This window comes from Doryrhamphus excisus, chromosome 3, assembly GCF_030265055.1.
Source record: "Doryrhamphus excisus isolate RoL2022-K1 chromosome 3, RoL_Dexc_1.0, whole genome shotgun sequence".
Lineage (NCBI taxonomy): Eukaryota > Metazoa > Chordata > Actinopteri > Syngnathiformes > Syngnathidae > Doryrhamphus > Doryrhamphus excisus.
The window spans coordinates 16585346-16612614 of record NC_080468.1 but is presented as its reverse complement, the minus strand read 5'-3'; the positions used below and the strand labels follow the sequence as shown (position 1 = coordinate 16612614).

General features: G+C 45.7%; 1 protein-coding gene across 6 annotated transcripts; it reads right to left on the bottom strand.

Moving 5' to 3' along the window:
• Positions 1 to 13: 13 nt before the first annotated feature.
• Positions 14 to 26779, bottom strand: stxbp4 (syntaxin binding protein 4). 6 transcript variants are annotated; one of them, XM_058066904.1, is made up of 25 exons: positions 26623 to 26779; positions 25901 to 26169; positions 22870 to 22950; positions 20458 to 20598; positions 20338 to 20375; positions 17493 to 17566; positions 17310 to 17405; positions 17157 to 17226; positions 15559 to 15633; positions 14824 to 14903; positions 14621 to 14750; positions 14352 to 14484; positions 14075 to 14181; positions 12933 to 13161; positions 12761 to 12818; positions 12613 to 12677; positions 12011 to 12107; positions 11695 to 11819; positions 10519 to 10602; positions 9198 to 9263; positions 5023 to 5205; positions 4824 to 4940; positions 4629 to 4678; positions 1508 to 1629; positions 14 to 1415 (listed from the first exon to the last, which is right to left on the bottom strand). In XM_058066904.1, the coding sequence occupies exons 2-25, from the start codon at positions 25901 to 25903 to the stop codon at positions 1402 to 1404; spliced, it is 2238 nt and encodes a 745-aa protein (XP_057922887.1). In that variant the 5' UTR covers positions 25904 to 26169; positions 26623 to 26779; the 3' UTR covers positions 14 to 1401. The 6 variants fall into 6 exon arrangements, with proteins under 6 accessions (XP_057922887.1, XP_057922888.1, XP_057922890.1 ...); XM_058066905.1 differs by having other exon boundaries at positions 25901 to 26090; positions 26623 to 26738; XM_058066907.1 differs by lacking the exon at positions 20458 to 20598.
• Positions 26780 to 27269: the final 490 nt, after the last annotated feature.

The window sequence follows — 27269 nt, the reverse complement described above, 5'->3', positions numbered from 1 at the left end:
CAGGCTGCAAAAACACCACAGATTAGAAACTTTATTGACAAACATTTGGGTTGACAAATGTCCCACGTTCAGCGGCTTCTCCTGTAGAAAAATAAAAGTCGGCAACAACTCGACCGACATGAAAAAGTGTCACAATGACAATAACGATCCTTAATAGTGGGGGCTGTGTTTTGGTGTGCGCACGTAGCTTTGGTATCCAGGCAACAGCAGTCGTGATGAACGGCGGACGGACGTGATTCTCCTGACCTAATTTCCTTCCTTTTTTTCCATCCTCATCCTCCTCATCAGGGCGAGCGAGGTCGTGAATGAGGGATGAGAATTAGATGACTGATGGCGCCGGGTCCTCACAGCGACACGTCCTTTAGCGCGGTACAAATAAAGATTTGTGTTCAAACTAAAAGACTCGACTCCAAGTTTAGCCGTGACTCAGCTTCAAAACGAATAATCAAGTGTTCCCGTATACTCGTTTGTTGGCGGGAGGACCGCCACAAACACATTTGGTGCCATTTTGTGTTGACCCCTCGCTTAGAAAAATAAACACATTATAACGGGACCGTGTTGTTCCAACTCCACGCAGCAGATGGCAACTCTGCTTCTTAGCACATCTCAAACCCTGCCGGAGACGAAGAAGAAGACGTAGCAGGAGGAAGCGATGTTGCCAATTTAGCCGATCCTTGTACTATTGCGATATTGTGATATAGTCATAGTATTGTGTTGTAACATGGTTGTACTATTGCTGTACTATTGCTGTGATACTGTATAAATATTGTTGTAATTGTTGTCGCTAATCTACGTCACAAACACGATCGTCCCGCAAAGCAAAGACAAGGATAGACAGCGATCAGCTAACAGCGAGATGCTAACATGTGCTAAGCTAAATGTTGACGTTTTGTGGCTCCACAGCTAAGCTAGCGGGTCAAAGACGGCACAAAGAATGCAGGGTTTGGTTGGAGTCCGTCGCTGTTTTGGCACCGTTGTAACGCTTCCGAGCCAAGCTAACACCCGTTAGCATGATGTGGGTGGCCAACCTCGTAGGCTAACTAGCCTGGCTAGCTTGCGGACGCTAAAGTAGACGCATCAATCTGTCTCTGAGTGACAAATAGTGTTTTCCAGTGTGCCGATCATCAGACATCACATGGAAAATTCACATTTTTAGGAATTCATCAGCGAGCTTGGTGAGGATTTTCCAGCCCGTTGTCACAGGCGGAACGTTTTGCGGCGAGATGGAGACAAAAACCGAGCTTGTGCACGTTGGCCGGGATGAAGACACTTGGTGTAGATGTTGTGTAGCACAGATGGACAAACGTGCTAAGACATGCAGGTTAGCGTCTATGGAAGGAGGAGATGTCAGGGAACACGGCTGAAGGTGTCCGCTTCCTGCCGTGAGGGGGTTGGGGTCCATTAGAAGGTCAGAGCTGAAAGAGGGAGGACACGCAGCCGTCAGCTCAATCACTAGGGGGCGCATGCAGGGCGCGGCGGGAGGAGGCGGCCATGATGCTCGACTTACTGTCCACCTCCATGACGGCCCGCACGCTTCTGCTCAGCTCCTTGGCCTCCTGGAGCAGCGAGGACGGCGTCCAGGCGTTCTTCTTGTGCCGCCCTTGAGGGCCCGCTTTGACGTCGCCGCAGCTACGCACACACACCACAGCTTTGCATTCGTGCATGCTAAAAATGCTATATTGACAGAAAAGCTCAATAGAATCATACGTTTTTACGGAAGCCTAATAAAGAATGCATGATTTACGATATGATCTATAAAAGTTGGAATATCATGAGTATGTCAACGTCCCTACATGTTTTACGTCAAGAAAGCGATGTTGCGGCCAAACACAAAAAGTAACTTTCCTAAAATATTAAATATTACTTTTCTGCACAACTATTCCAACACAGTAATCCCTCATTTATCGCGGTTATTTGCTTCCAGACCCGACCACGATAAGTAAATAAACACAACTTAGGATTCCTTATTCAGGAATGGAATGCTTGCATAATTAGAGCATGGAAAATCTATTTAAATATGATATTTAATATTATTAAAGTCCGAAAGACATAAATGACATAGGAAACCTGTTAACAACCTTGTAAACATTATTAGAGACCATTAAACATGAAATAACACCCCTATAGTCACCTCTAGACTCCTTTTACTCAAAATAGAAGACAAAATAAGACATAGAAAACCTTCTCAATAGGTTTTTTAAAATTATTAGAGCCTTTTAGACATAAAATAACACCCCTATTGACGCTAATTGTACCCAATACAGTAGACATAATAAGAGAGAATGAAACATAAGACACAGAAAACCTTCTCAATAGGTTTTTTAAATTATTAGAGCATTTTAGATATAAAACAACACCCCTATTGACGCTAATTGTACCCTATACAGTAGACATAATAAAAGCTAATGAAACATAAGACATAGAAAACCTTCTCAATAGGTTTTTTTAAATTATTAGAGCCTTTTAGACATAAAATAACACCCCTATTGATGCTAATTGTACCCAATACAGTAGACATAATAAGAGAAAATGAAACATAAGACATAGAAAGCCTGTGTACAACCATTAAATGATCATTAGAGCCTTCTAGACATAAATAACAACCCTATAGTCACCTTTACACTCCTACTACCTGATATAGTAGACATTAATAACACCCACAGAGTGACTAGTGAACAATACAACAAATCACCATGTCTTTGAATGCGTCTTCTGAATGCCTTATATTCGTAATTGACTTCATTTTGCCAATTTTTATGCTTGAAATTTTTTCATTTTAATTTGCCTTCATATGCATGTTGTTTGACTAATAAAAGGCCGTAATTCAACCATGGAGCAACATGAATATGTTTATGAAACACCATAAAGTCAAGTTGCAAGAGGTTACTGTAGCCCAAGACTGAATTTTTTTTGTCATTATTTACTTCATTATTTAGTGTGAATGGTTGTTTGTCTATATGTGCCCTGTGATTGGCTGGCCACCAGTCCAGGGTGTACCCCGCCTCTTGCCCGAAGACAGCTGGGATAGGCTCCAGCACCCCCTCAACCCTTGTGAGGATAAGCAGTAGAAAATGAATGAATGAATGAATAATATGTAGGCCACACGGTCAGGAGATGAGGAAGACCTGGGTTCGATTCTCCGCTTGGGCATCTCTGTGTAGAGTTTGCATGTTCTTCCCGTGCGAGAGTGGGTTTACTCCGGTTTCCTGGTTGTTTGTCTATATGTGTCCTGCGATTGGCTGGCCACCAGTCCAGGGTGTACCCCGCCTGTCGCCCCAAGACAGCTGGGATAGGCTCCAGCATTTGATATTCATTCATTAATTCATTTTCTACCGCTTTTCCTCACGAGGGTCGCGGGGGGGGGCTGGAGCCTATCCCAGCCAATCACAGGGCACATATAGACAAACAACCATTCACACTCACATTCATACCTATGGACAATTTGGAGTCGCCAATTAACCTAGCATGGTTTTGGAATGTGGGAGGAAACCGGAGTACCCGGAGAAAACCCACGCATGCACGGGGAGAACATGCAAACTCCACACAGAGATGGCCGAGGGTGGAATTGAACCCCGGTCACCTAGCTGTGAGGTCTGCGCGCTAACCACTAGACCACCGTGCCGTCCCCATTTGATATTACAATATTAAATATAAATATATATAATATAATGGTCAATTCAGCAACAATGGAGGCCATGTGACTACGGCTCTGCTTGGTACTTGGTAACAGAAGGGTGCCAAAAAGGTGACTGCTGGGTCTAACCTAGAAACACACTTACACACTTACACACACACACTTACACACACACACACACGGGAGCGTGTAAAGCGACATGGGGGTACGTATGTTATGAAAGATGAGAGTCACACTGACCTGAGAGAAAAAAACAAACAAGTGACTTAATAGAGTGACCGACTGACCCGATTTAAGGAAGTGGACTTACACAAGAACGAGGACGAGGAGGGAAATCGAAAGTGACAACACGGACGAGCGGGCGCCAGACGAGCTGGCAGAAGGCGGGAAAGAAAAGAAGGACCGATGCAAAGGAGGGAAGGACGGAAGGCAGGAAGTGATAAGGTGTCATTGTGGCGGATGCTAATGAATCAGCGCTACGTTACGTAACGCCCGTCGCCAAATTCATTCGCTGCTCCTTCAGTCTGGAGCGTTTGGGTCGGGATTCTGGCTCGTTCAGCAGGAACCCAGGCTCGGTTTGGGGGAAAAACATGCCGACCTGGCGCTCCCCGCGGGCCCCCGGACGTTTCGTAACGGCTCTCCCTCGCCGCGGGAGGTCATTAGTGGCGACTTACCGCCAGCCCACCTGGGTGGAAGTGGGTCAAAGCGGACCGCCGGGTGTGAGCCTGAATGGAACGCCGACTAACGGGCCAGGAGCGCTTATTACGTAACAAAGGTGGACTCGTGTCTTCTTTTTCCCCGACCCGAATCACTTTCTGTCGTGCCAACATTTTATAAAAAAAAAAAGTCTACTTTATTGTGTAATAGCAGACTAAAGCTGACCATAGGGGTGTTATTTCATTTCCAGAGGTCTCTAATAATGTTAAAAAATATGCTTAGAAGGTTGTAAACAGGTTTCCTACGCACTAATTATGAATAGGAATCTTGGAGGTACCTGAAACTCTTTGTGGGTCCAAGTCCTTCCAGCAGGAATTCTTGAACATTCTAAGGAGAAGACAAAATAACTTTTAATAATTATATTAATTACTATTATACATTCATATCATAGTCAATACTTATTGAAAACCATGAGCCACTACATTAGGTACACCCAGCTCCAGTATTCATGTTCCACGGTGTGTTTACTGACCTCGACAAAAGTCAGAAGTTTTTCTGTCGACAACTCAAAAGCTTTTTTGGCGGCGTCGCTCTTTCTGAGTTGACATTCCAACACGGCTACTTTCTTCTTCATCTGCTCGCCGTCCTCCTGACACGCCACAAACAACATGGGAGCTTAGCGTGTTTCTCCTCCTCGTCTTACGTGGTTTGTCCGTGTGCTGCTCGTCCACCTTGGTAGCGGAAGGCGGCGGTTCTGCGGCTCTTTGGGTCTTCAGCTCGGCGATCTCCGCCTCCAGCAGGTGGATGACCTCCTCGTAGTCCATCTCCATCCCTCGCGCTTGCTTTTGGGCCTCCTCGGCCAGCTGGATACGAGTCCTGAGATCCCGTATTTCCTCCGCTCCCACTTTTGCTTCCTGCAAGGAGGCATGAGAGGAAGGACCAAGCCTTTGGTGATGCATTCAAGGCCTGTTGAAGGTTCTGCTATGTTTTTGCCTGTGTTTATCTGTTTGTCGTATTAGGGTTGGAATCGATTTGGATGAAAATTTCAGGAATTTTGGGAAATGGAATATGGAAGAACTGATTACTGAATTTTTTTTCGGGGACCTGTTCTGCTCATTTCCGTCCCTTAGTCCTGGCTTGTGGACTCCGATAGAGCAGCTACACACAATAACCAGCACAGAAAGCTTTTATAGATCTTCCATAATCTGCACCTATTCAGCTATATTTCTTTGGATTTCGTGCTTCCTGTGAAAACGGTCTGTTTTTTTATCAAATTTATTGCACCTGCGGTCTGCCTCCAGGCACGCCCACTCCGCTTGGTCCGGTTGGTCACGAGGACTTCCGTACAGCTGCTGAACCCAACTTTATAGGCGTTGATCATAAACATATTTTTAAAATTTCCGCTTCGTGTTGGATCCCGAATCTGATGTGGAAGTAGACTGGACAGTTAGAATATTAGAACTTTATTGGCTGAATATTTTGTCTGTATTCTCACAAAATTACTTGTCTTTTTTCCATTTTTGCTGTTTTGTTTGTAGTTTTGTAGTATTTTTAGAATGTGCCAAGGTCAGTAAAATGGACGCCAGGCCACACATTGGCTTTTTTAAAAATAAAAAGTGGGCGGAGCATGGCAGTAAAGTTTCATCACGAACTCCCGTGGCGTCCCCTAGTGGCAGAAAGGCATACAGCCGCCGTAAGACTGGCATGTATTCTAGTTGGGGTCCAGGATAGCTGGACTATCCTGGACTGGGCGAGGGCTCGTTAATTACCGCTTGCAGCTTTAACGTGTCAGCTTGCATATTTTCGCACACGTTATGAACAAAGCGGCGGGGTCATGTGTCAGCGGGTGGGACGGGTAGGTTCAACCTCGGATGGAAAGTTACATAAGTGTCAATGACACCTGCCGCAACGAGACCGGCAGCCCCGCCCACGACTGTGAGCACAAATGCGGAAGCGTATACGTGTTGTCGGCCGCGTGATGTTGGGCTGGCGGGACTCTGAGAGCCGAGCGAGACGGCCCGACGTCCTCCTGAGATGCTGTCAGGTGTCGCATGCAGCGGAGCACATGCGTGTGCCGCCGCCACATGTCACATGGAGGCGCACGGGCCCTCGCACCCAAACGCCACGGCGGGCGAGCGCACGTGCACACACGTTTGGGGGAACGGATGGTGTGTCCTCGCTGCAACATGTGTGACATCACGAAGGACACATGGCGGCGAATACATATGGCGGCGAGGTCATTTTGTGTATTTCCACTCAAATCAGACGCCTTTCTTGGTGTTCTTCTTGAGGACATGATTCATGTGGAAATGACACCATGTCTGAAAGCGCAAATGTGGGCCCATTGTTGAAAGGAAGTGTGTGTGTTTGTGTTTGTGTTTGTGTGCCACTGGTTGAGTAACTAATGGATCGCAGCATGAGCAGTCTTGTCCCCAGCTGGGGTCCGAGTGGGTCCTGCTTCCCAAGATGACTGAGTCTAATGAGGGAGCGTCTCTCTCGCTCTCTCTCCCTCTCCTAAACAGCACATGCAAAAAATAAAACAGCAGCATCTCTCGCCATGCGTGAATCGGAGCATCAAGCGGAACAAAAAAGAGCAGCCTGTCTGGTATCCCGTATAGTCGTATTGTCCAGCACGTCCTTTCTAAGACCAATATCGACAGCCCACACTACCCTAAAACAACCAGTGCCACACACAACATCGGGAAAGCCTATCTGAGTAACATTTATGGCAGGGGTATCCAAAGTGTGGCCCGAAAGCAGCAGTTTTTTTTATGAATGGCTAATGGCACATTCTAAAGATATAATTTCAAAGGGACCTATGATGCTTTTTCCACCTTTCTGCCCTATAAATGTACAGTAAACCTCGGATATATCGGAATCGGATATATCGGAAATTCGCTCACAATGGACAGATAAAAAAGAAGCGAGTTTTTGTAATGCATTTCCAATAAAAATTCATTGCATATATCAGATTTTTTATAACGGATTTCGCCTATTTCGGACAAAATCTCCAGTCCCGTTCCAATGCATTTCCATTAAATTTCCCTCGCATATATCGGATGGCCGCATCGTGGCGCTCCGATTCGCCGAATCGTGACAGGCCGCTATACGACGTCATTTGCAGCGTTTGCAGCGTTGCCTGCGCGTCCAGGTACATTGGAAACATAGTCAAGGAAGTGCCTTTTTATAACGGATAAAATCCCATTTACGCATATACCGGATATAAATCCGATATATGCGTAAAACGGACATTTTCCGGTATACGCATATAACGGATTTCGCTTACATCGGACAAAACCAGTGGGAACAATTGAATCCGATATATCCGAGGTTTACTGTAGTTGGAATGTTGTCTTCTGGTGTTAAACCATGCCAAAGTTTCACATAATGATTTTTGTGCATTTGGAAGTGAGCCCTGAAAGAAGTTTGGGATGGCTCGGAACGCTCTGTTTCAGAAGGTGTGGTCAAACTGTTCCTTTGTGATGTCACAGAGTGCGGACTTCCTTATATGAGCGTGGCTGTAAGCTAGATAAGCTCTTTGGTCTCCCCCAAGCTCTACTTTTGTGTTTATGTTGCAAGCAGGCTCATAGAAAGTGTTTCTTTGGATGTAAGGGGAAGCTACATTTGTTTCCGATTCCTAAAGACGCCACCATCAGACATAAGTGGTTGGAGTTCCTGATTCCCTACCGGCAAAAGAAATTCATTTTAATCTGTCAATGTCAATTTCATGTTTAGTGAACATGGGCCACTATGCAGTTTACCAATGTCCTAACTTTGTTCATGGAAGGCATGGAGCAAAAGCGCTTGTCTGTGTAGCATTATAGAGTGCGCATACAGGAAGCGGGGTTGCCGACAACCATTTCCCACCACAATCAGTGGCGCTAACTGAGTAGGTAGCATAAAAACTTGTGCTAAAGCTACTTACCATTGAGAGTAAACTATTTTCTTGAGAAAAAAGGGACTATGTCTCACAACTGGCCTGGGAACGCCTTGGTGTCCTCCCGGTGGAGCTGGAGGAGGTGGCCGGGGACCGGGAAGTCTGGGCTTCCCTACTAAGACTGCTGCCCCCTGCGACCCGGACCCGGATAAGCGGAGGAAAATGGATGAATGGATGGCATTTTGGTGGGAAGCACCGAATCACAGAAGAGATACAGTTGGGGTAGGTGCAGATTCTGGAAGATGGAGAAAGCTTTCTGCGCTGGTTATCGAGTGTAAACGCTCTATAGCCAAAAAATAGGTCCTCTTTAAGAAGAAAGTTGGAAATATTTTCATTTTTCGCTATGTGGCCCTCGCTGGACCCAACTCAAGGCTGCCGTCCCGGTGGAGTACTGCATCGGAAGTGACACCCCCATTTATCAGACAGCCCCCCTTATGATCACGGATTTAGGCGTGTTATTTATGTTTCACAGGATTGACGGACAGGACTTCGTGACCGTAAAAGCAATGCAAGCATACGACGGGAGAAGGTGTGTTGATGGCGTGCTGGCAGCCGCCTCACGATTGATCGCTTTATGCAACAGAACAAACGAGCAGAGGAAGAGAAGTGGGAGCCAGCGAGGCCGAGAGCCTTCAGCTGTGAATCACAACAAACAAACAGCAACCGTTTTGAGCCCCCCTGCATGAAAAAAAAAAAAAAAACGCTTTTCAATGGAGGCCTCACCCGCCTCCCACCTCAGCGCTGCTGATGTGTCGGCGTGCGCCTCCTCCGCACGCCGCCCTCAGCCAGGAAGACTTTGGCTTGTTGAAGATGAAAGAGTGGAGGTGTGTACATGGACCTGCTGCTCTATTTTAAACCGAGTGCCCCTCCACCGCCGGCCCACACACACACACCCCTCCCGCCCCGTGCAAGTAAATACGGAAAGTGCCGCTGGATCGTTTTTAGCCATCCAACAAGCTGCTAGCTGACCTGTTTGACTTTGACCAGCTCCTCCTCCATCTGAAGGTGAACCCTCTGAGACTCCAGCAGCTGCTCCTGGAGGGGACAGTCAAAAGGGACACACGTTCACGTATCAAGTCAGGAATACAACCAACACATCATCGCGTTGCACGTACTCAACGTGTCCGAGAAGGAGTCAGAAGAAGCTGAGCTTGTCTGATCCAACCTCTGTGCCATCACTGATATTCATTATCCACTTCCTGCCACTTCCTGTCTTCCTCATGTTGGACGTTTATTGAGTTTGTGTCCCATTTTTGGCCCCCGCCACATTGTAGAAATACAAATCAGGGGCAGCTTAAGGAGGAAGCCCAGACTTCGTCCAGCTCCTCCTGGCGGATCCCAGGGCGTTCCCAGGCCGGTTGAGAGACTCCAACGTGTCCTCAGTCGGCCACGAGGCCTCCTAGCAGTCGGCTGTGCCCTGAACACCCCCCTCCCTCCCCGAGAGGGTTATCCTGACCAGATGCCCGAGCCGCCTCATCTCAACTCACTGGCTGTTCTTCTTCTTGTTCTTCTGCTTTGGGCGTTTTTTCTCATATTTTGAGAGATGGTCTTAAACTTTTAATAATCAGATAAACAGCCTAATTCACTTGAATTATTCTTTTGGATATTGTAGCTCTACTTAGAACAGGGGTGGGCAAACTACGGCCCGGGGGCCACATCCGGCCCGCCAAGTGTTTGAATACGGCCCGTCCGTTCTTTCCAAAGTATTTCATTTAAACTCAACATACGAACTGGCATCATGGCTTGAGCCAACCTTTTGATGGTTTTATCAATTTTGTTATTTGATGTGGTCTGTTGTTTACAAAGTGCTCCTGAAAAAAGGGACACAATAATAATAATAATAATAATAATAAAATTTAAAATATTTAAATATAAAATATTTAAATATAAAATATTTAAATATAAAATATTTAAATATAAAATATTTACATATAAATATAAAATAATAAATAATAATAGCAGATTGCGTGACACTTTTACAGATACAATAATACCAGGTGGACTGTTACGTGTAAAATATATAGTCTGCCCCCCCCGTTTTGTTAAATCAATGCGGCCCGCGAGTCAAAAAGTTTGCCCACCCCTGACTTAGAACCTCATTAAGATCCAAATGTGCAAAGGGTACATTCTGGTCTTCTATGGATTGTATGTAACAGTCCTGGTCCTATGATTGACCCTTGAGGTACGCCGCTAAACATATCTCCATATAACATATGTGTGTTCTTGTAGCTTCACATGTTGCTTCCTGTTTGTGAAGCTGTTATCTGATGAGGTAGGATTTGGGTTTTACCTGGAGCCTCTTGATCTCCCTCAAAGCCTCGATGTGCTCCTTCCTCACACGTTCCATTTCATCCAGGTCGTCTGAGTCCGACTGCTACACACACACAAACATAAACGCGCAAAATATAAACACGCAGGTTGAAAGCTTCATCCGTATGTTCATTGTTGCTCCGTGAATACGTTCTTTGAGCACGAGAGCACTTCTTCCTACGGCACGCGTTACTTGCTGCGCTACGCCGTGATCGATTGCAGATCGCAGTGAGTGAGCGACCCGCAAAGCTTTCCATCCTGCTAATAGGAGTGCACTGCCCCCCCCCCCGGGAGAGCGGCAACAGATCAATGACCATGGTGTCGATACGACAGGGCCCATGTTGGTGTACCAGCACACTTATAGCCAATATAACACTCGTACTTTAAAAGCAGGGCTGTCAAATGATTACAACTTGAAATCACATATATCAAAGTTAATTCAAATTAATTAACCTTGATTAATCAACATCGCTGTTTTTAATGTTATTTTATGAACAAACATATGAGACACACTTTTATACATTTGCATGTATGAAATATATGTTATATAATATCATTATATTGAAATAACACTAACTAAATAATAAAAATAATATAAATATAACATAATAATATCATTAATGATATACATTCCGGTGCTTAAGCCGCACCCACTAAATGTAAAAATAAGATTTGTACATATATAAGCAACACCGGAATATAAACTGCACATTTTCACAAGTCCGTAAGGGCCAGACAGCTCTTCATTTGACAGGAGCCAATCATGAGCCGGATGTGCTTACGTTAGAAATTGAAGAAGGTCATTGCTCAGTCACATTTTGACTTCATGGTTTCATCTGGTTTCATCTTACAAACAACATTCAACTCATCACACAGCAACTTAACACTCATAAGGAGCGATAAATAAACAATATATATATAAGTACCAATACACGTTTTCCCGCAGGGTTCAAGGTTTAAGAAAAAAACGGCTTATACACCAGAAATTACGGTAATAGACCACAAATGTCCAACCCAAGGCTCGGGGGCCAGATTTGACCAGTTACAAGTGGCTGTCTGAAGGCAGACATACCTGTGTTTTGTTGTCGTTATGTATCTATGACACCCGTCTTACAAGTAGCAATCTACTGCATTAAAGTTAAAGATCGGGGCCTACCGGCTGGTGAGTGGGCGAGTCCAGCAGACTTAACAGGTCATCGGATGTGAACTTTGACCCCGGCTGGGTGGCGGCCAGCTCCTCCAGCTGAGGCCTGAACACCTCCCTGGTGAGCCTCTCAAAGTCTGACAACACAACAGCAGCAAGAAGCGTTTAACCCTTTGTTACACGGAATGGAACATGGAGTATATCAAATAGTTCCCTACGGCATACTTCTTTTAGCGTGTTGGCGGATTGCTGATGCTGTCGCCCCATGCTGACACTTTAACAACAATAACATCGGTCTAGTGAGGGATAGCGGATAGGGAGTTCTAACCTGTGTAGGCCACCGTCCCGGACGGGTCCGCCTGGAGTTGGGACCTGAACGCCTGCTGCTGAGCTTCTGTGGGCTTCAGGCCGAGCAGGTCCAGAGCCTGAACGCTCACACGGATCGATAGATGCACGTCAATATGCCGTGCATAACAAACCACATGCACATGGGATGGGATGGGATGGGATGGGATGCCCCCCCACCGCAACATCTCCACATTATAAACACTGTATGAAAATGATGTCAATGAATACTTGAATACCTTGGTATATTGTTATTGTTATATTTTTATATTATATATTTTTTTATAATTATATATATTATATTTATATTTTTTTATTTTTCTATAATATAAATATACATTTTATATAAATTAAATAAATATAAATAGTTATACTGAGGGGATCCACTATGTACACCCACCTCGGTTGCTTAAACAAATGATGAGGATGGATTGTTGTTGCAGCGCGCCCTCTAGTGGCCACCGTGATAATGACCTAACATCATTAATGATGTCACACCAAGGGGGCAGTGTCTTTCAAACGAGCGTGTTACCACCGTTACCACGGCAACAGAGGTGGAAGGAAAAAGTTGAGAACAGGGGTCACCTGCTCCAGTCGCTCCAGTTTGAGACGACAGCTGGCGACCAGGGAACGTTTGCCGCAGACGGCATCTTCAAAAGGAAGAAGACATTGCTGTGTCTCCATATTGCGGTACATCTTCATGAGATAGCGTACCTAATGAAGTGACACATACCAGCCACAGAGACGGAGGAAATGCACGTCTGTTCCGTTCTGACCGGCGACACTCGGACCTGCGGAGATTCCAGTTGACACCACGCCACTGAGTACTACTAGGAGTATTAGTAGTACTAGCTACAATATTAGCTTGTACCTAATGAATGTCCACGAATGCTTATAGCCCCCACCTGGCTGACATTGACCGCCGGGAGCGTCTCGCTGGCTGGGTTTCGGCTGGAGGTGATCTTGGTGACAACGACCGGCGGCGGCGGGGCCCCGCTTCCCAGGCCCAAGTGCCTTGTCTGGGGTCCCCCTCCACCCGAAGACCCCTGCATGGAGATGGGACTGTGAGGCCCGCTGCTGGAGCTGGAGGAAGTCCGCCGCCGGATGAAGGCGACTTCCACAGTGGGATCTGGTCTGCGGTGTGGAGGAGAAGCAGAACAAGGACATCGAGCCATGGTTGTTTTTATTATTACAGTCATCCCTGCTTAAATCTGTCACTATTTGTTTCCAAATAAATCATCTTCATACTTACAAAAAGTATGAAAAAAAAGTATGCATGCAGTATATTTTCAAGCATAACATTTCATTAAATTAAATTATGTAAAATACAAATATAAGGCATTCAGAAGACGCATTCATGTAATGTTACTGGAATATTCAGTGAGACACACAAGCACCAGACCACATCCCACAATCAACTCTGAACACCCGATGTCACTTCCTGTCCGCCACCACTCAGCTCCCCCCAGCATCAGAGCTCATTCACAGCAGCACACACAAGCAGAAGTCTTATTTCTTAAATGTCTTATTTTCTCTTATTATGTCTACTACAGGGCGGCACGGCGGTTGAGTGGTTAGCGCGCAGACCTCACAGCTAGGAGACCAGGGTTCAATTCCACCCTCGGCCATCTCTGTGTGGAGTTTTCATGTTCTCCCCGTGCATGCGTGGGTTTTCTCCGGGTACTCCGGTTTCCTCCCACATTCCAAAAACATGCTAGGTTAATTGGCGACTCCAAATTGTCCATCGGTATGAATGTGAGTGTGAATGGTTGTTTGTCTATATGTGCCCTGTGATTGGCTGGCGACCAGGCCAGGGTGTACCCCGCCTCTCGCCCAAAGACAGCTGGGATAGGCTCCAGCACCCCCCGTGACCCTCGTGAGGAAAAAGCGGTAGAAAATGAATGAATGAATGTCTACTACAGTGGTGTCCAAAGTGCATCCCGGGGGCCATTTGTGACCTGTGGCACATTCTAAAAATCAGCAGTAATCTTAAAAATAAGCATAAAAATAAGAAAAGAAACTGAGGATGTTTCCGGGTGTGCTGGACCTGAGTCTGGTGCGTGTGAGGATGCTCCTGGCCTCCTCGTACGTCACTCCGATGAGAGACTCCTTGTTGATGGACACCAGCTGGTCCCCGACAAGCAGCCGCCCGTCCTTAAAACACACAAACATGACAAATCGCTTCAGGGTCGACGGAAGCAAACATTTCACAGAGGGAACCATGTTTTTAACGATATGGGCGGCATCGTGTTAGGGCATCACAAACATGGCGGACATGCATGAAACGGCGTCAGAGAGACAATGGATTGGAGAAGCTGGCAGACCTTCTGGCAGTCTCCCCCTGCCACTATTTCCTGGATGAACACCATGGGGCCTTCGGCACGGTTGGCGCCGCCCTTGATGATGAGGCCCAGTCCGCTTCCCTTAGCGATGCATATCAGCTGGATGACGCTGTCGCTGCGGGAAGAGAGCGAGAGAGACTTCACTACCAATCCCATCAACTCGTCTACTCTCCTCGTCCTCATCTCTATCTGCTCTTTGCACGTTGAAGATGAGATGTTTTCCACCGAGTTGAGGAGTCTTTTGGACCCACCTGAAGACCGGTGTGGGCGTGTAGGAGGAGGCGTGGCTGTAGGTAGTGACCCCCTCTTTGGGACTGAGGAGCTGGGGGCTCTCGGACCTGGAGGAGGAGGAAGAGGAAGCCGCGGTGTCGGTCAGCTTCCCTGCACGGACACAAGACCGCCTTGAGTGTCAGTTGAAGAGTCCCACCAGCAGGCGGCGCTGCTTGCGGTTCACCTGCTGGAGTTGGAGAGATGCGACCCGAAGATGCGGAAGGACTGGAGCCGTACTTCTCCATCAGCTCCACAAACTCCCGCCTGAAGGACACGCGGGACAACAACGTCAGGACGCGGCAGTGATGACGGAACGCCGGGCCTCATCCGTGTGCGTCTGATGCGCCGCCACTGAACTTGAGCCCCCTCGGGTTAGCGTTAGCATTAGCGTGACATTTGTGGTCCATGCTCTGAGGGCATCAGGTGGCTATCTCCCTCACATGGATACACAATCAGCCTGATCTCGGATGTCAGTGTGGATCAGTGAGACCGGAACCAGACAAGAACACAACAACACGGGTCACGTTTGGCGTTCTTCAAACGGTTTTAGTTTCTTCTCCTGCCGTTCACCGCCACCCTGCATCCGGAAACAAAAGTCCCGACCGCATACACATTGTGAGGTCAGCTCGGGCTGGGCTCCGCCCCCCTGCGGGTCACAGAGCCCGTGGACAGGCGGCCGCGGTGGCGGCGACGTCCCTGTTGTGTCAGGGAGCGTTTGGGCTGACGAGGCGGTCCGATGCGGAAAAGCACAGAGGACAGCAGAGTGTCAGTCGCTTCGGGACGTCGCCTCAGCTGACGCTCAAAAAACACACTGACGCGTGACCCTCCGCTGGCCTGACCTTGTTGATGTCACATGATCCTTGTTTGCATGACACGGGAAGCACAAGAACGCCATCGCTGCTTTTAATCGTGTATTTACCTGGACTCGTTGTCCCTGGTGACCAGCAGAGACATGTGATTGGACAGGGACGCCGTCCTCAGGATCTCCACGGCCCTGCAGACAAACGACACATGACTAGAGACGGCCATATTGCATTTCGAACCAATAAACGATATGGCACCACGTTTATTCCTGATACCGACAGCAGCAGGAGCAATGAAATATTATGCTTCTTCTGCTGGAGGCATTTCACAAATATACACAGAATATGCAGTACAAGTATTGGAGGTGCGATATTAGATAATGAAGTATTCAAGGAAGACGCCTTACTCCCATTGCATAACTAGCTGTTTGTGACATGTGCACGACAGGTTGGACTTCAGTTTCCTGTTTTGTGCTCTTATTTGGGTTTCCTGTTTGGACCGATTGTACTACTACTACTACTACTACTTAGTAGTACGGTCATTCCTAATTTTTGTCATGTTTAATTGGTTCCACAACCGGCTGTGATAAGTCAGATTCCTTATTTACAGATGGAATATTTGGGTAGCTGGAGCATAAAAAACCCGTTTGACTATCTAAACACAGGTTTCCACATGATTAGAGCCCTCTAGACATGAAATAACACCCCTATAGTCACCTTTACACTTATATTACCCAATATAACGAACATAACAAGATAACTGTGGCGACTGTCTTATCAATGTAATATTACTGACACCTAGTGGCCATTATGGAATGCTACATATCACATCTGAATGAGTCTAATGAATGCCTTGGATCGGTATTATACTTCATTTATCCATTTTTCATGCATGAAAATGTTAAATCTAGGCCAACAATACGGTCATTCCTAATTTTTGTCATGTTTAATTGGTTCCACAACCGGCCGTGATAAGTCAGATTCCTTATTTACAGATGGAATATTTGGGTAGCTGGAGCATAAAAAAAACTGTTTGACTATCTAAACACAGGTTTCCACATGATTAGAGCCCTCTAGACATGAAATAACACCCCTATAGTCACCTTTACACTCATATTACCCAATATAGCGAACATAACAAGATAACTGTGGCGACTGTCTTATCAATGTAACATTACTGACACCTAGTGGCCATTATAGAATGCTACATATCACATCTGAATGAGTCTAATGAATGCCTTCGATCGGTATTATACTTCATTTATCCATTTTTCATGCATGAAAATGTTAAATCTAGACCAACAATGTGTCACGTTTCATGAAATACATATTTGTTATAGAAATATTAGGCCATAGTTAATGGTAACAGCACTGATTTATTGATTATCATGCATAATTTGGGTGTGTAAAATGTGCTAAAATACTTTTTGACTGATAACAGGCCTTCGTCAACCATGAATCAGCATGATATAGTTATTAATATATTTGGTAAATATATTAATATCGACAGAAAAACACTGACATGCCCTTTTTTATGCTGGCATTGACTGATTGGCTGACATCCCGACACGCGTACAAGCACACCTGGGATACAAATTGAAACATGACTGGCGTACACCCCCCAGTTAAGAATAAGAGGGGTGTTGCCATGGCGACAGAAGAGCCATACCATGAGCTGTAAAGCATTTCTATTCATAGCAAGTGTGTCAGTCACCTCTCGTTGGTGACCCCGATCAGACTGATGTTATTGACATCCAGAATCAGGTCACCTGACTTAAGCCGACCTGGAACACACAGGGAGACGCGGCAGTGAGAGGGGGAGGAGGAGTAAGGTGACGACACAGAAAAGCCACGACTAGACAGCGACCGTCCTGGGCGGCCAGTCCTCCCGCTACGACTCTTTTGATGTAGATGCCAAAGTCCTCTCCCGTCACCTCCCGGTAGCCGCCGATCACCTTCACGCCTGAAAGGGGAAACGCAAACACAAGAAGTCGTGACCTCGGGGGGGAGCCAGGGAGAGGAGTGTGGCGACGGAGGGCGAGGAGCTCACCAAGGCCGCGCCTGCAGTCGCAGAACTCCAGCCTGTGGACGGCTCGGCTGATGCCGTGCGGGCCCATGATGGTCCTGAGGGCAAAAGTCACTTTCAGAACACAACAGCCTGCCGTCTGCCTCTCGCCTCTCGCACTGTGTGTGTGTGTGTATGTGTGTGTGTGTGTGTGTGTAAATCATCAAATGAAATCACACATCACATTGTCATTGTCTCCTCCTCCCTCACGCAGCCCCCAAACAACCCCAGCGACACGTGTTTAAAAAACTAGAAACACACACTTGATGTCAGCGTTTCTTGCTCATAAACACATTATAACGGGACTTTCTCTTGTCTCTATTTCTGAGTGAGCAGCAGATTTGCCTTTGATGGTAACGCTGCTTCTTAACGTCTGAACAAAACAGAAGAAAAAGACATAGCAAGAGAGACCGGCGATGCTAACTTTCTTGCTAAAAAAAAAGGTGACTCGTGACAAATTTGGCGACTTTTGCTGGTCTCATTATCGCTCTTCGGCAAGCGCAGGTGGCGCTGTCTAAAACATCAACATTTAAAACATCAGCAGTAATTTTAGTTGAATATTTTAGTAGAATGTATAACATTATATAGGTATAATATTACGGGAATCAAGTCAAAATATTATGTAAATAAAGTAATAAATATGTGAAGAAAATGTACTGGAAAAAAGCTGAAAAACAGCAAAAATTGAGCAAAAAACTGCTGTAACTTTACAAGAATAACGTAAAAATATGACAAAAAAATGTTTCCCGTTGAAATACACGCTCCTCAGCAACCAGGAAGTGACGAGGCATCTCGCCGTGTTGCGTGAAGGAGGTTATACGTACATTGAAATTATAACGCATGGGTGCACATATGGACAAGCCAGCTTCATTGTGGAATAAGTTGATGGAAGTCAAATGGAGTTATTTGGACGTAACGTGGATGGCAGATGAAGAACACAGCATTCCCAGACAAACACTTGCTACCCACAGTAACATTTGGTGGTGGTTCCATCATGCTGAAATAATACTTTCAACATTATTGACAATCTGTGATTTAAAGCGGGCTGTCCATGCTTGGAAACCATCAAACCTGACTCTACTGGAGATGTTTTGGAAGGAGGAATGGTCCAAAATACCTTCAGCCAGAATCCAGACCCTCATTGAAAGCTATAGGAAGTATTTATTTCTGCAAAAGGAGAATCTACTAAATATTGATGTCATTTTTATGTTGGGGTGCCCAAATATATACCTACTTTTGTTGAAATAATGATTCTAAACTTTATGTAAATCCTCTAAACTTCATTTGACTTCTCATCTATCAGCGTGCTGGTCTGCTATATGACATACAGTAAACCTCGGATATATCGGATTCAATTGTTCCCACTGGTTTTGTCCGATATAAGCGAAATCCGTTATATGCGTATACCAGAAAATGTCCGTTTTACGCATATATCGGATTTATATCCGGTATATGCGTAAATGGGATTTTATCCGTTATAAAAAGGCACTTCCTTGACTATGTTTCCAATGTACCTGGACGCGCAGGCAACGCTGCAAACGCTGCAAATGACGTCGTATAGCGGCCTGTCATGATTCGGCGAATCGGAGCGCCACGATGCGGCCATCCGATATATGCGAGGGAAATTTAATGGAAATGCATTGGAACGGGACTGGAGATTTTGTCCGAAATAGGCGAAATCCGTTATAAAAAATCCGATCTATGCAATGAATTTTTATTGGAAATGCATTACAGAAAAATTGGTTCTTTTTTATCTGTCCGTTGTGAGCAAATTTCCGATATATCCGAGTCCGATATATCCGAGGTTTACTGTATATGATAAATTTATCTGGATTAGCTTTAGATAAGAACATCTAAAAAATGATCAGGGGTGCCCAAAACACTGTATGTTCTAATGAAAATTAGAGTCCAATCATTCTTTTGTTATATATTGCCCAGCCCTTGAACACAGAAATCAGTCAGTATCATTAAAAAATTGAGTTTAATAAAAAGTAAGTAATGTTCAAAAAAAGTCATAATACTATGAGAAACAAAGAAAAATAAAGTTATAATTTTTGTATAAAATTAGTTTGGGGAAAGTTATAATAGTCCAAATATTTTGCAATAAAGTCATAATATTCAGCTAAAATCTGCTCAAATTATTACAGAAAACAGTTAAATGTTTGAAAAAAAGAGTGAAGTTAATGCTTATGGTATGCTTTTTCATCTCTAGAAATATATATAACATTTTAGCATATGTGTTACTTTACTAAGTAGCAAACTTGCATCCTTTTATTCTTCACTATGGTGTAAACATTTGGACACCCCTGCTCTGGGTAAGCCCCACGCCGCCCATTTACCCCAATAGCCATGCTCTTATTTACATTTCGGTCAGCTGAGTGTGAAACAAGCGGATCACGTGGTCTTTCCTGACCTGGCGGCACACAAACGAGCCGCCGCCGAGGGAGCAATTAAAGTGATCGCTTAATTCCCGATAATCTGCATTACCTGCCGCCAACGATTAACATCACGCAGCGGAGCCACAACACAAACTTAACACCTTCTACGTGCTGGGAACACGTCTTTAAACGCGGCTGGAGTGTCGATACTGACATGTGTCAGGAGATGACCTTCCAGGCAAAGTTTTGAAAGACTTTTGGAACACTTTTGTATGCGCCCGAGGACGTCATGTCAAAACATAATATCATTCAATCATTCAAAGAAACCATCGTGGAGTCAAAGTATTGCTCGTGTGTAAAGATGGAGGACCACAACAGAAGAAGACCCTCCTCCGAGGAAGGAAGGAAGGAAGGAAGGATGTAGGGAGTAAGGAAGGAAGGAAAGATCTTACCAGTAGAGCAGCGACAGTCTATTGAACCTCTCAGCTTCCTGCGGTAGAAATGGCATCACACGGGGTGAGAGAGGGAGAGAGAGAGGGGGGGGGAGAGATAGAGAGAGAGAGGTAGAGCACCCAATCACACGCACTGGCACATATGCCAAAGTCACGCCGCCATGACAAAACGGCGGCCGTCTCTGGGGAAGATGATGACGATGATGAGACGAGGCTGGTGTGTGTGTGAGAGCGGGAGACAAGAGAGGGATGAAAATCCGCCTAGACGGGGGGAGACACACACACACACACACACACACACCTTTACACACTAATCCATGCTGATACCCGTCCGTCTCTCACACACACACACACACACACACACACACTGCAGCAAATACAACTTTAAGCTTGGTGGTTTCTTAAAGGAGATTATTTTAATGTATTCCTCTTATGAGAAATGTTTTGTGCGAGTAAACATTGCCGATAACGAGGAAGAAGACGTCCACGTTATGTCACACTATTTACATCACGCTCATGCTAATAAATAACAACAAGGCCTTATGTAACGCTTTGGCATGGTGGCGAGACCATACCCGACTGTGCTGTGTGGATTTCTAGTGTCGCCATTTCTAGGGTTCGCCACAGGGCTGTAATCTATCTGTGGCAGTGTTGTTGATGTCAAATACGCTGAATTTGGTGTGTTGGCGTTCTCTTATGTCACAAACAAGACCGGGTTGCCTGAGAGCGTCTTTGGATTGGGGAGGGGCCCGGAGCAGCACCCCCTGCTCGCTAAGAAGGTGCTTTAAAAGTCTTTTCACGAGGTTTGGCTTGTTTTCAGTTATCCTTCTGAATACCTTATAGTTGTATTTTTGTCATTTTTATGCATGGAAATGTTTAATTTAGGCCCAAAATATGTCAAATTTAATCAAACATGCATATTTTCTTAGGTTGTATTCAACCAAGAAAGATTTTTATTTTTTTTTCAAAAAACTCAAGAGGGTGAAGCTGCAACATTCTGCATTGCAAAATGAGGGGATCTAGAATATTAGCATATTATTCATTCATTTTCTACCGCTTATCCTCACGACACCCTGGACTGGTGGCCAGCCAATCACAGGGCACATATAGACAAACAACCATTCACACTCACATTCATACCTATGGACAATTTGGAGTGGCCAATTAACCTAGCATGTTTTTGGAATGTGGGAGGAAACCGGAGTACCCCAACCATGCACGGGGAGAACATGCTAACTCCACAGAAATAGCCGAGAGTGGAATTGAACTCGGGTCTCCTAGCTGTGTGGCCTGTGCGCTAACCACTCGTACGCCGTGCAGGCCTTATCATTCATTCATTCATTTGTTCATTTTCTACCGCTTTTTCCTCACGAGGGTCGCGGGGGATGCTGGAGCCTATCCCAGCTGTCTTTCAGGCGAGAGGCGGGGTACACCCTGGACTGGTGGCCAGCCAATCACAGGGCACATATAGACAAACAACCATTCACACTCACAATTTGGAGTGGCCAATTAACCTAGCTTGTTTTTGGAATGTGGGAGGAAACCCGAGTGCCCAGAGAAAACCCCAACCATGCGCGGGGAGAACATGCAAACTCCACACAGAGATAGCCAAGAGTGGAATTGAACTCCTGGCGCTAACCACTCAACCGCCGTGCAGCCCTTATCATTCATTCATTCATTCATTTTCTACAACTTTTTCCTCACGAGGGTCGCGGGGGATGCTGGAGCCTATCCCAGCTGTCTATGGGCGAGAGGCGGGGTACACCCTGGACTGGTGGCCAGCCAATCACAGGGCACATATAGACAAACAACCATTCACACTCACATTCATACCTATGGACAATTTGGAGTGGCCAATTAACCTAGCATGTTTTTGGAATGTGGGAGGAAACCGGAGTACCCGGAGAAAACCCACGCATGCACGGGGGAGAATATGCAAACTCCACACAGAGATGGCCGAGGATGGAATTGAACCTGGGTCTCCTAGCTGTGAGGTCTAGGTGCCAAATGTGCAAATATACCAGTGTACAGTGACAGTTATGATGCCGTCACTACCAACAGCACTAAATTCATCACATAGCAACTTAACACCCAAAAGGTGCACCTGATACAAACATGTATCAGGTACACCCTGGATTGGTGGCCAGCCAATCACAGGGCACATGTAGACAAACAACCATTCACACTCACATTCATACCTATGGACAATTTGGAGTCGCTAATTAACCTAGCATGTTTTTGGAATGTGGGAGGAAACCGGAGTACCCGGAGAAAACCCACGCATGCACGGGGAGAACATGCAAACTCCACACAGAGATAGCAAAGGGTAGAATTGAACTCGGGTCTCCTAGCTGTGTGGCCTGCGCGCTAACCACTCACCCACCGTGCAGCCCTCATCATGTTATGTTATATTATATTGTCATAATGACATTATCAATGCTAATGCTGTTGAGAAGGTGGTGGAAACAATCTGGTTGTTGACGTTTTGATAGAAGATTAGCACACAAAGAGATATAGAGCTAGCTGTCTGACCTTGTAGTCTAGTTGGGGGACTTCCTCCGTTGTGGTAACTGCTTGACGCACACGTGTGTCGAAAGACGTCAACACTGCAACCTAGAAAGATCACACGTTAGTTAAAAGAACGTTTCAGACTTGGAGTGAAAGTGAAAGTGTGTATGTTTTTCACAGGAAGTTTACACTTGTCCCATTTTGCAGTGACACTTTTTGAATCAGTGCATTCTTTTCAAATGATGTGGTTATAAACGACTTACGAATGATGACTCAGGGTTTTTTTTTTTTTTTTTAGAAATATGATTTGCAAAGTTTGCGATGTTGAAAGAAAATGTTTTCCATCTTTGTGTTAAAATCAGGAAGGTGAAAAAGAGAAGCAGCAAGTTTCCGGCATCTTGAAACCTTCAGCCTGTCAATCATTGTCCCCACTGAGACTCAAGTCAGTCCATATTCCGAATGGAGTCGGATCAGAACCGGACCAGCCCGGGGCCCGCCGGGGTCTGCCCTCCCGTTGGCATCCAGCTGGAGGGCGTCATCCTGCCGCCGGTCCTCACGCTGGACGTCGTCCTGGGCTTGCTGGGGAACCTGGTGGCTTTCTGGATCTTCTGCTTCCGGATCAAGTCGTGGAACCCCAATAACCTGTTCCTCTTCAACCTGGTCATTGCGGACTTCCTGGCGCTGGTCAGTCTGCCTCTGAGGATCGACGCCTTGCTCAGAGGTCACTAGGTGTTTGGAGACGCCGTGTGCCGCATCAACCTCTTCCTCATGTTCTCCAACCGCACGGCCAGCATCGCCCTCATGACCGTCGTGGCCTTTTACCGATATTTCAAGGTCAGCCGAGGTCATGTTGACTTTCATCTCACTCACTGCTAACATTGCTTTTACCTGACTTGTGTGGTCTGCATCTATGTAGCATGCTAGCTGGCCCCCGACATCATTGACTGTACATCACCACTGTCCGCATAGCATAGCATAGCATAGCATAGCATAGCATAGCATAGCATAGCACAGCATGACCTAACTGAAAAGGGATGAGTGTACATCTGTACCTACATTGCTACTGTCTACGTCGCTATTATCTATGTATGTCAGTGAGTACATCACTACTGACCACATCATTAACTACATCACCCACTACATCCCTACTGTCTACGTCCCCGACTACAACACTACTGACCACATCACTACTGTCTACGTCACTAACTACATCACTACTGTCTTCATCAGTACCTATATCACCCACTACATCGCTACTGACTACATCAGTATCTACATCACCAACTACATAGTAAGTACTGTTTACGTGAGTAGCTACATAACTGTCTTGGTCACTTGCTACATCACGACTGACAACATCAGTACCTACAGTACATCACTAGCGACTACATCAGTGCCTATATCACCCACTACATCGCTGATGACTACATCAGTATCTACATCACCAACTACATAAGTACTGTTTACGTGAGTAGCTACATAACTGTCTTGGTAGCTTGCTACATCACGGCTGATAACATCAGTACCTACAATACATCACTAAAGACTACATCAGTACCTATATCACCCACTACATCGCAACTGATATCAGTATCCACATCACCAACTACATCACATTGACATCACTACTGTCCATGTCAGTATCTATATCGCCCACTACATCACCGACTAAATATGTACTATTTACGTCACTAGCTACATAACTATTGTCTTTGTAACTAACTACATCCCTACAGACTACATCAGTACCTATATCACCCAATACATTGCAACTGATATCAGTATCCACATCACCAACTACATCATATCGACATCACTACTGTCTACGTCAGCACCTATATCACCCACTACATCACCGACTACATAAGTACTGTTTACGTCACTAGCTACATAACTATTGTGTTTGTAACTAACTACATCCCTACAGACTACATCAGTACCTATATCACCCACTACATTGCAACTGATATCAGTATCCACATCACCAACTACATCACATCGACATCAGTACTGTCTACGTCAGTACCTATGTCACCCACTACATCACCGACTACATAAGTACTGTTTACGTAACCAACTACATCCCTACAGACTACATCAGTACCTATTTCACCCACTACATCGCAACTGATATCAGTATCCACATCACCAACTACATCATATCGACATCACTACTGCCTACGTCAGTACCTATATCACCCACTACATCCCGACTACATAAGTACTGTTTGTCACTAGCTACATAACTATTGTCTTTGTAACTAACTCCATCCCTACAGACTACATCAGTACCTATTTCACCCACTACATCGCAACTGATATCAGTATCCACATCACCAACTACATCACATCGACATCACTACTGTCTACATCAGTACCTATATCACCCACTACATAAGTACTGTTTACGTCACTAGCTACTTAACTATCATCTTTGTAACTACATCCCTACAGACTACATCAGTACCTATATCACCCACTACATCGCAACTGATATCAGTACCCACATCAGATCGACCTCACTGACTACATCACCACTGAACCACTTCCTGTTCCTGTCACTAAGGTTCGGGCATGTTGTGTGTCCACAGGTGGTCCATCCGCACCACCGCTTCAACCGCATGAGCAAGACACAGGCGGGAATGCTGTCCTTGTTTGTGTGGATGCTGGTGGTCAGCCCTCGCGTTCCCATGCTGGCCTACAATCACATCAAGGGCGGCGGGAACGCCACCCAGTGCTTCTTCTTTACGTCCTACAAGGAGGCGTCGCGAGGCATCATCATCCTGGTGGGGATGCACCGCATCCTGACCGTGCTGGAGTTCATCATCGCCATGGCCATGCTACTCTTCTGCTCGGTGCGCATCTCCCGCTTCCTGAAGGAACGCCAGATGGGAAAGCCAGACAAAGTGCGCAAGGCCATGCGGGTATGCGTCGCCATCGTGGTCGTCTTCGTGGTGTGCTTCCTTCCCACCACCATCACCACCATCGGCGTGTGGGTCATCCGCTCGTACCGCCCGTGGGACTGCGGCGCCTTCTACACCTTCACGCAGCTCACCATCGTGTCTTTAGGCCTCAACTTCCTCAACTCGGCGCTCGACCCTGTCGTCTACGTCTTCTCCAGCTCCATGTTCAGGAAGGCCATCCTCGACTCCATGCCCCGCCTCCTTCGCTGTGGGCGGGACGAGGGCGAGTACGCCGTGTCCTCGTCTGCGTCTCAGTCCACCAGCCAACAAGAGCTCAAGTCTCTGAGGACCGGCAGAGAGAGTGACGCCATTTAAGGAGCTTCTTCTTTGCCGCCACCTTATCTTCATTAGCATCACCGACCTTGGAAACAACATACAACACGCTTTATATCACAATGGCGTTTACGATGACGTCCACATTCTTAAAACATCGTTTTTAGAATAAAGACAAATGCAGTGAGTTACTTTGTCTTGCTGTGTGTCCCATCTGCATCATCTCAATCACTGACCTCTTGTTGTTATTGTAGCCACACTGTCATGTATGGTCTTTTGCGCCATCTACAGGACAAACTGTACGGTTCCCACTACAATTTAGTTGACTGAGGACAAACTAAAAGAAACGACGACGTCAAATATGTACAAAAATATGTAAAAAAAAAAAAAGTTTGCGCTGTGGTGTGTTCATGTTTCTGTTGTTGATGATGTAGCTGCACTTGTAGCAAGCTAGCACCGACCTCGGCATTTTCATTGATACCAGAATTAACAATATACTTCACAGGACTCACAAAAACTCACAAGGACTCACAAAACATACCTAGCTTTAACTTTTGTGGGGGATTCGGCAGCCTCTGTCATCATCTTCACCACATTTTCTTCTACAACGGACAAGTTTGTTGCTGCTGATGCAAAATGGACAATTAGCTCCACCCGCTCGGACTGCACCAGGTCAACAAATTAAGCCATCGGATCCGAAGTCGGTAGAAGGGACAGCACTTCCGTGTTTTACTTCCGTATAAAGTGTACGTACACAAACAATATTTTCTAGAAAAGTTTTTAAATAGTTTATTTTAAAATGTAATTTTGTGTTCGAATTCAAATTTTACCACCGACAATAATTAAAAGTATTCAAGTGTATTTAAAAATATATATAATTTAATAAAAATGCAGTGTAGTATATCTAATACTGGTCTAACTATTCATTCATTTTCTACTGCTTATCCTCACGAGCGTGCTGGAGCCTATCCCAGCTGTCTTCGGGGTGAGAGGCGGGGCACACCCTGGACTGGTGGCCAGCCAATCACAGGGCACATATAGACAAACAACCATTCACACTCACAATTTGGAGTGGCCAATTAACCTAGCATGTTTTTGGAATGTGGGAGGAAACCGGAGTACCCGGAAAAAACCCATGCATGCACGGGGAGAACATGCAAACTCCACAGAGATGCCTGAGGGTGAAAT

Excerpts from the sequence above, each read along its gene's own strand:
- stxbp4 (XM_058066904.1), bottom strand. Across the intron at positions 12,678-12,760 it reads TTCCTCCGTCTCTGTGGCTG|ATGCCGTCTGCGGCAAACGT; the intron begins GTATGTGTCACT and ends TTCCTTTTGAAG. Across the intron at positions 12,108-12,612 it reads AACTGGAGCGACTGGAGCAG|GCTCTGGACCTGCTCGGCCT; the intron begins GTGACCCCTGTT and ends GTGAGCGTTCAG.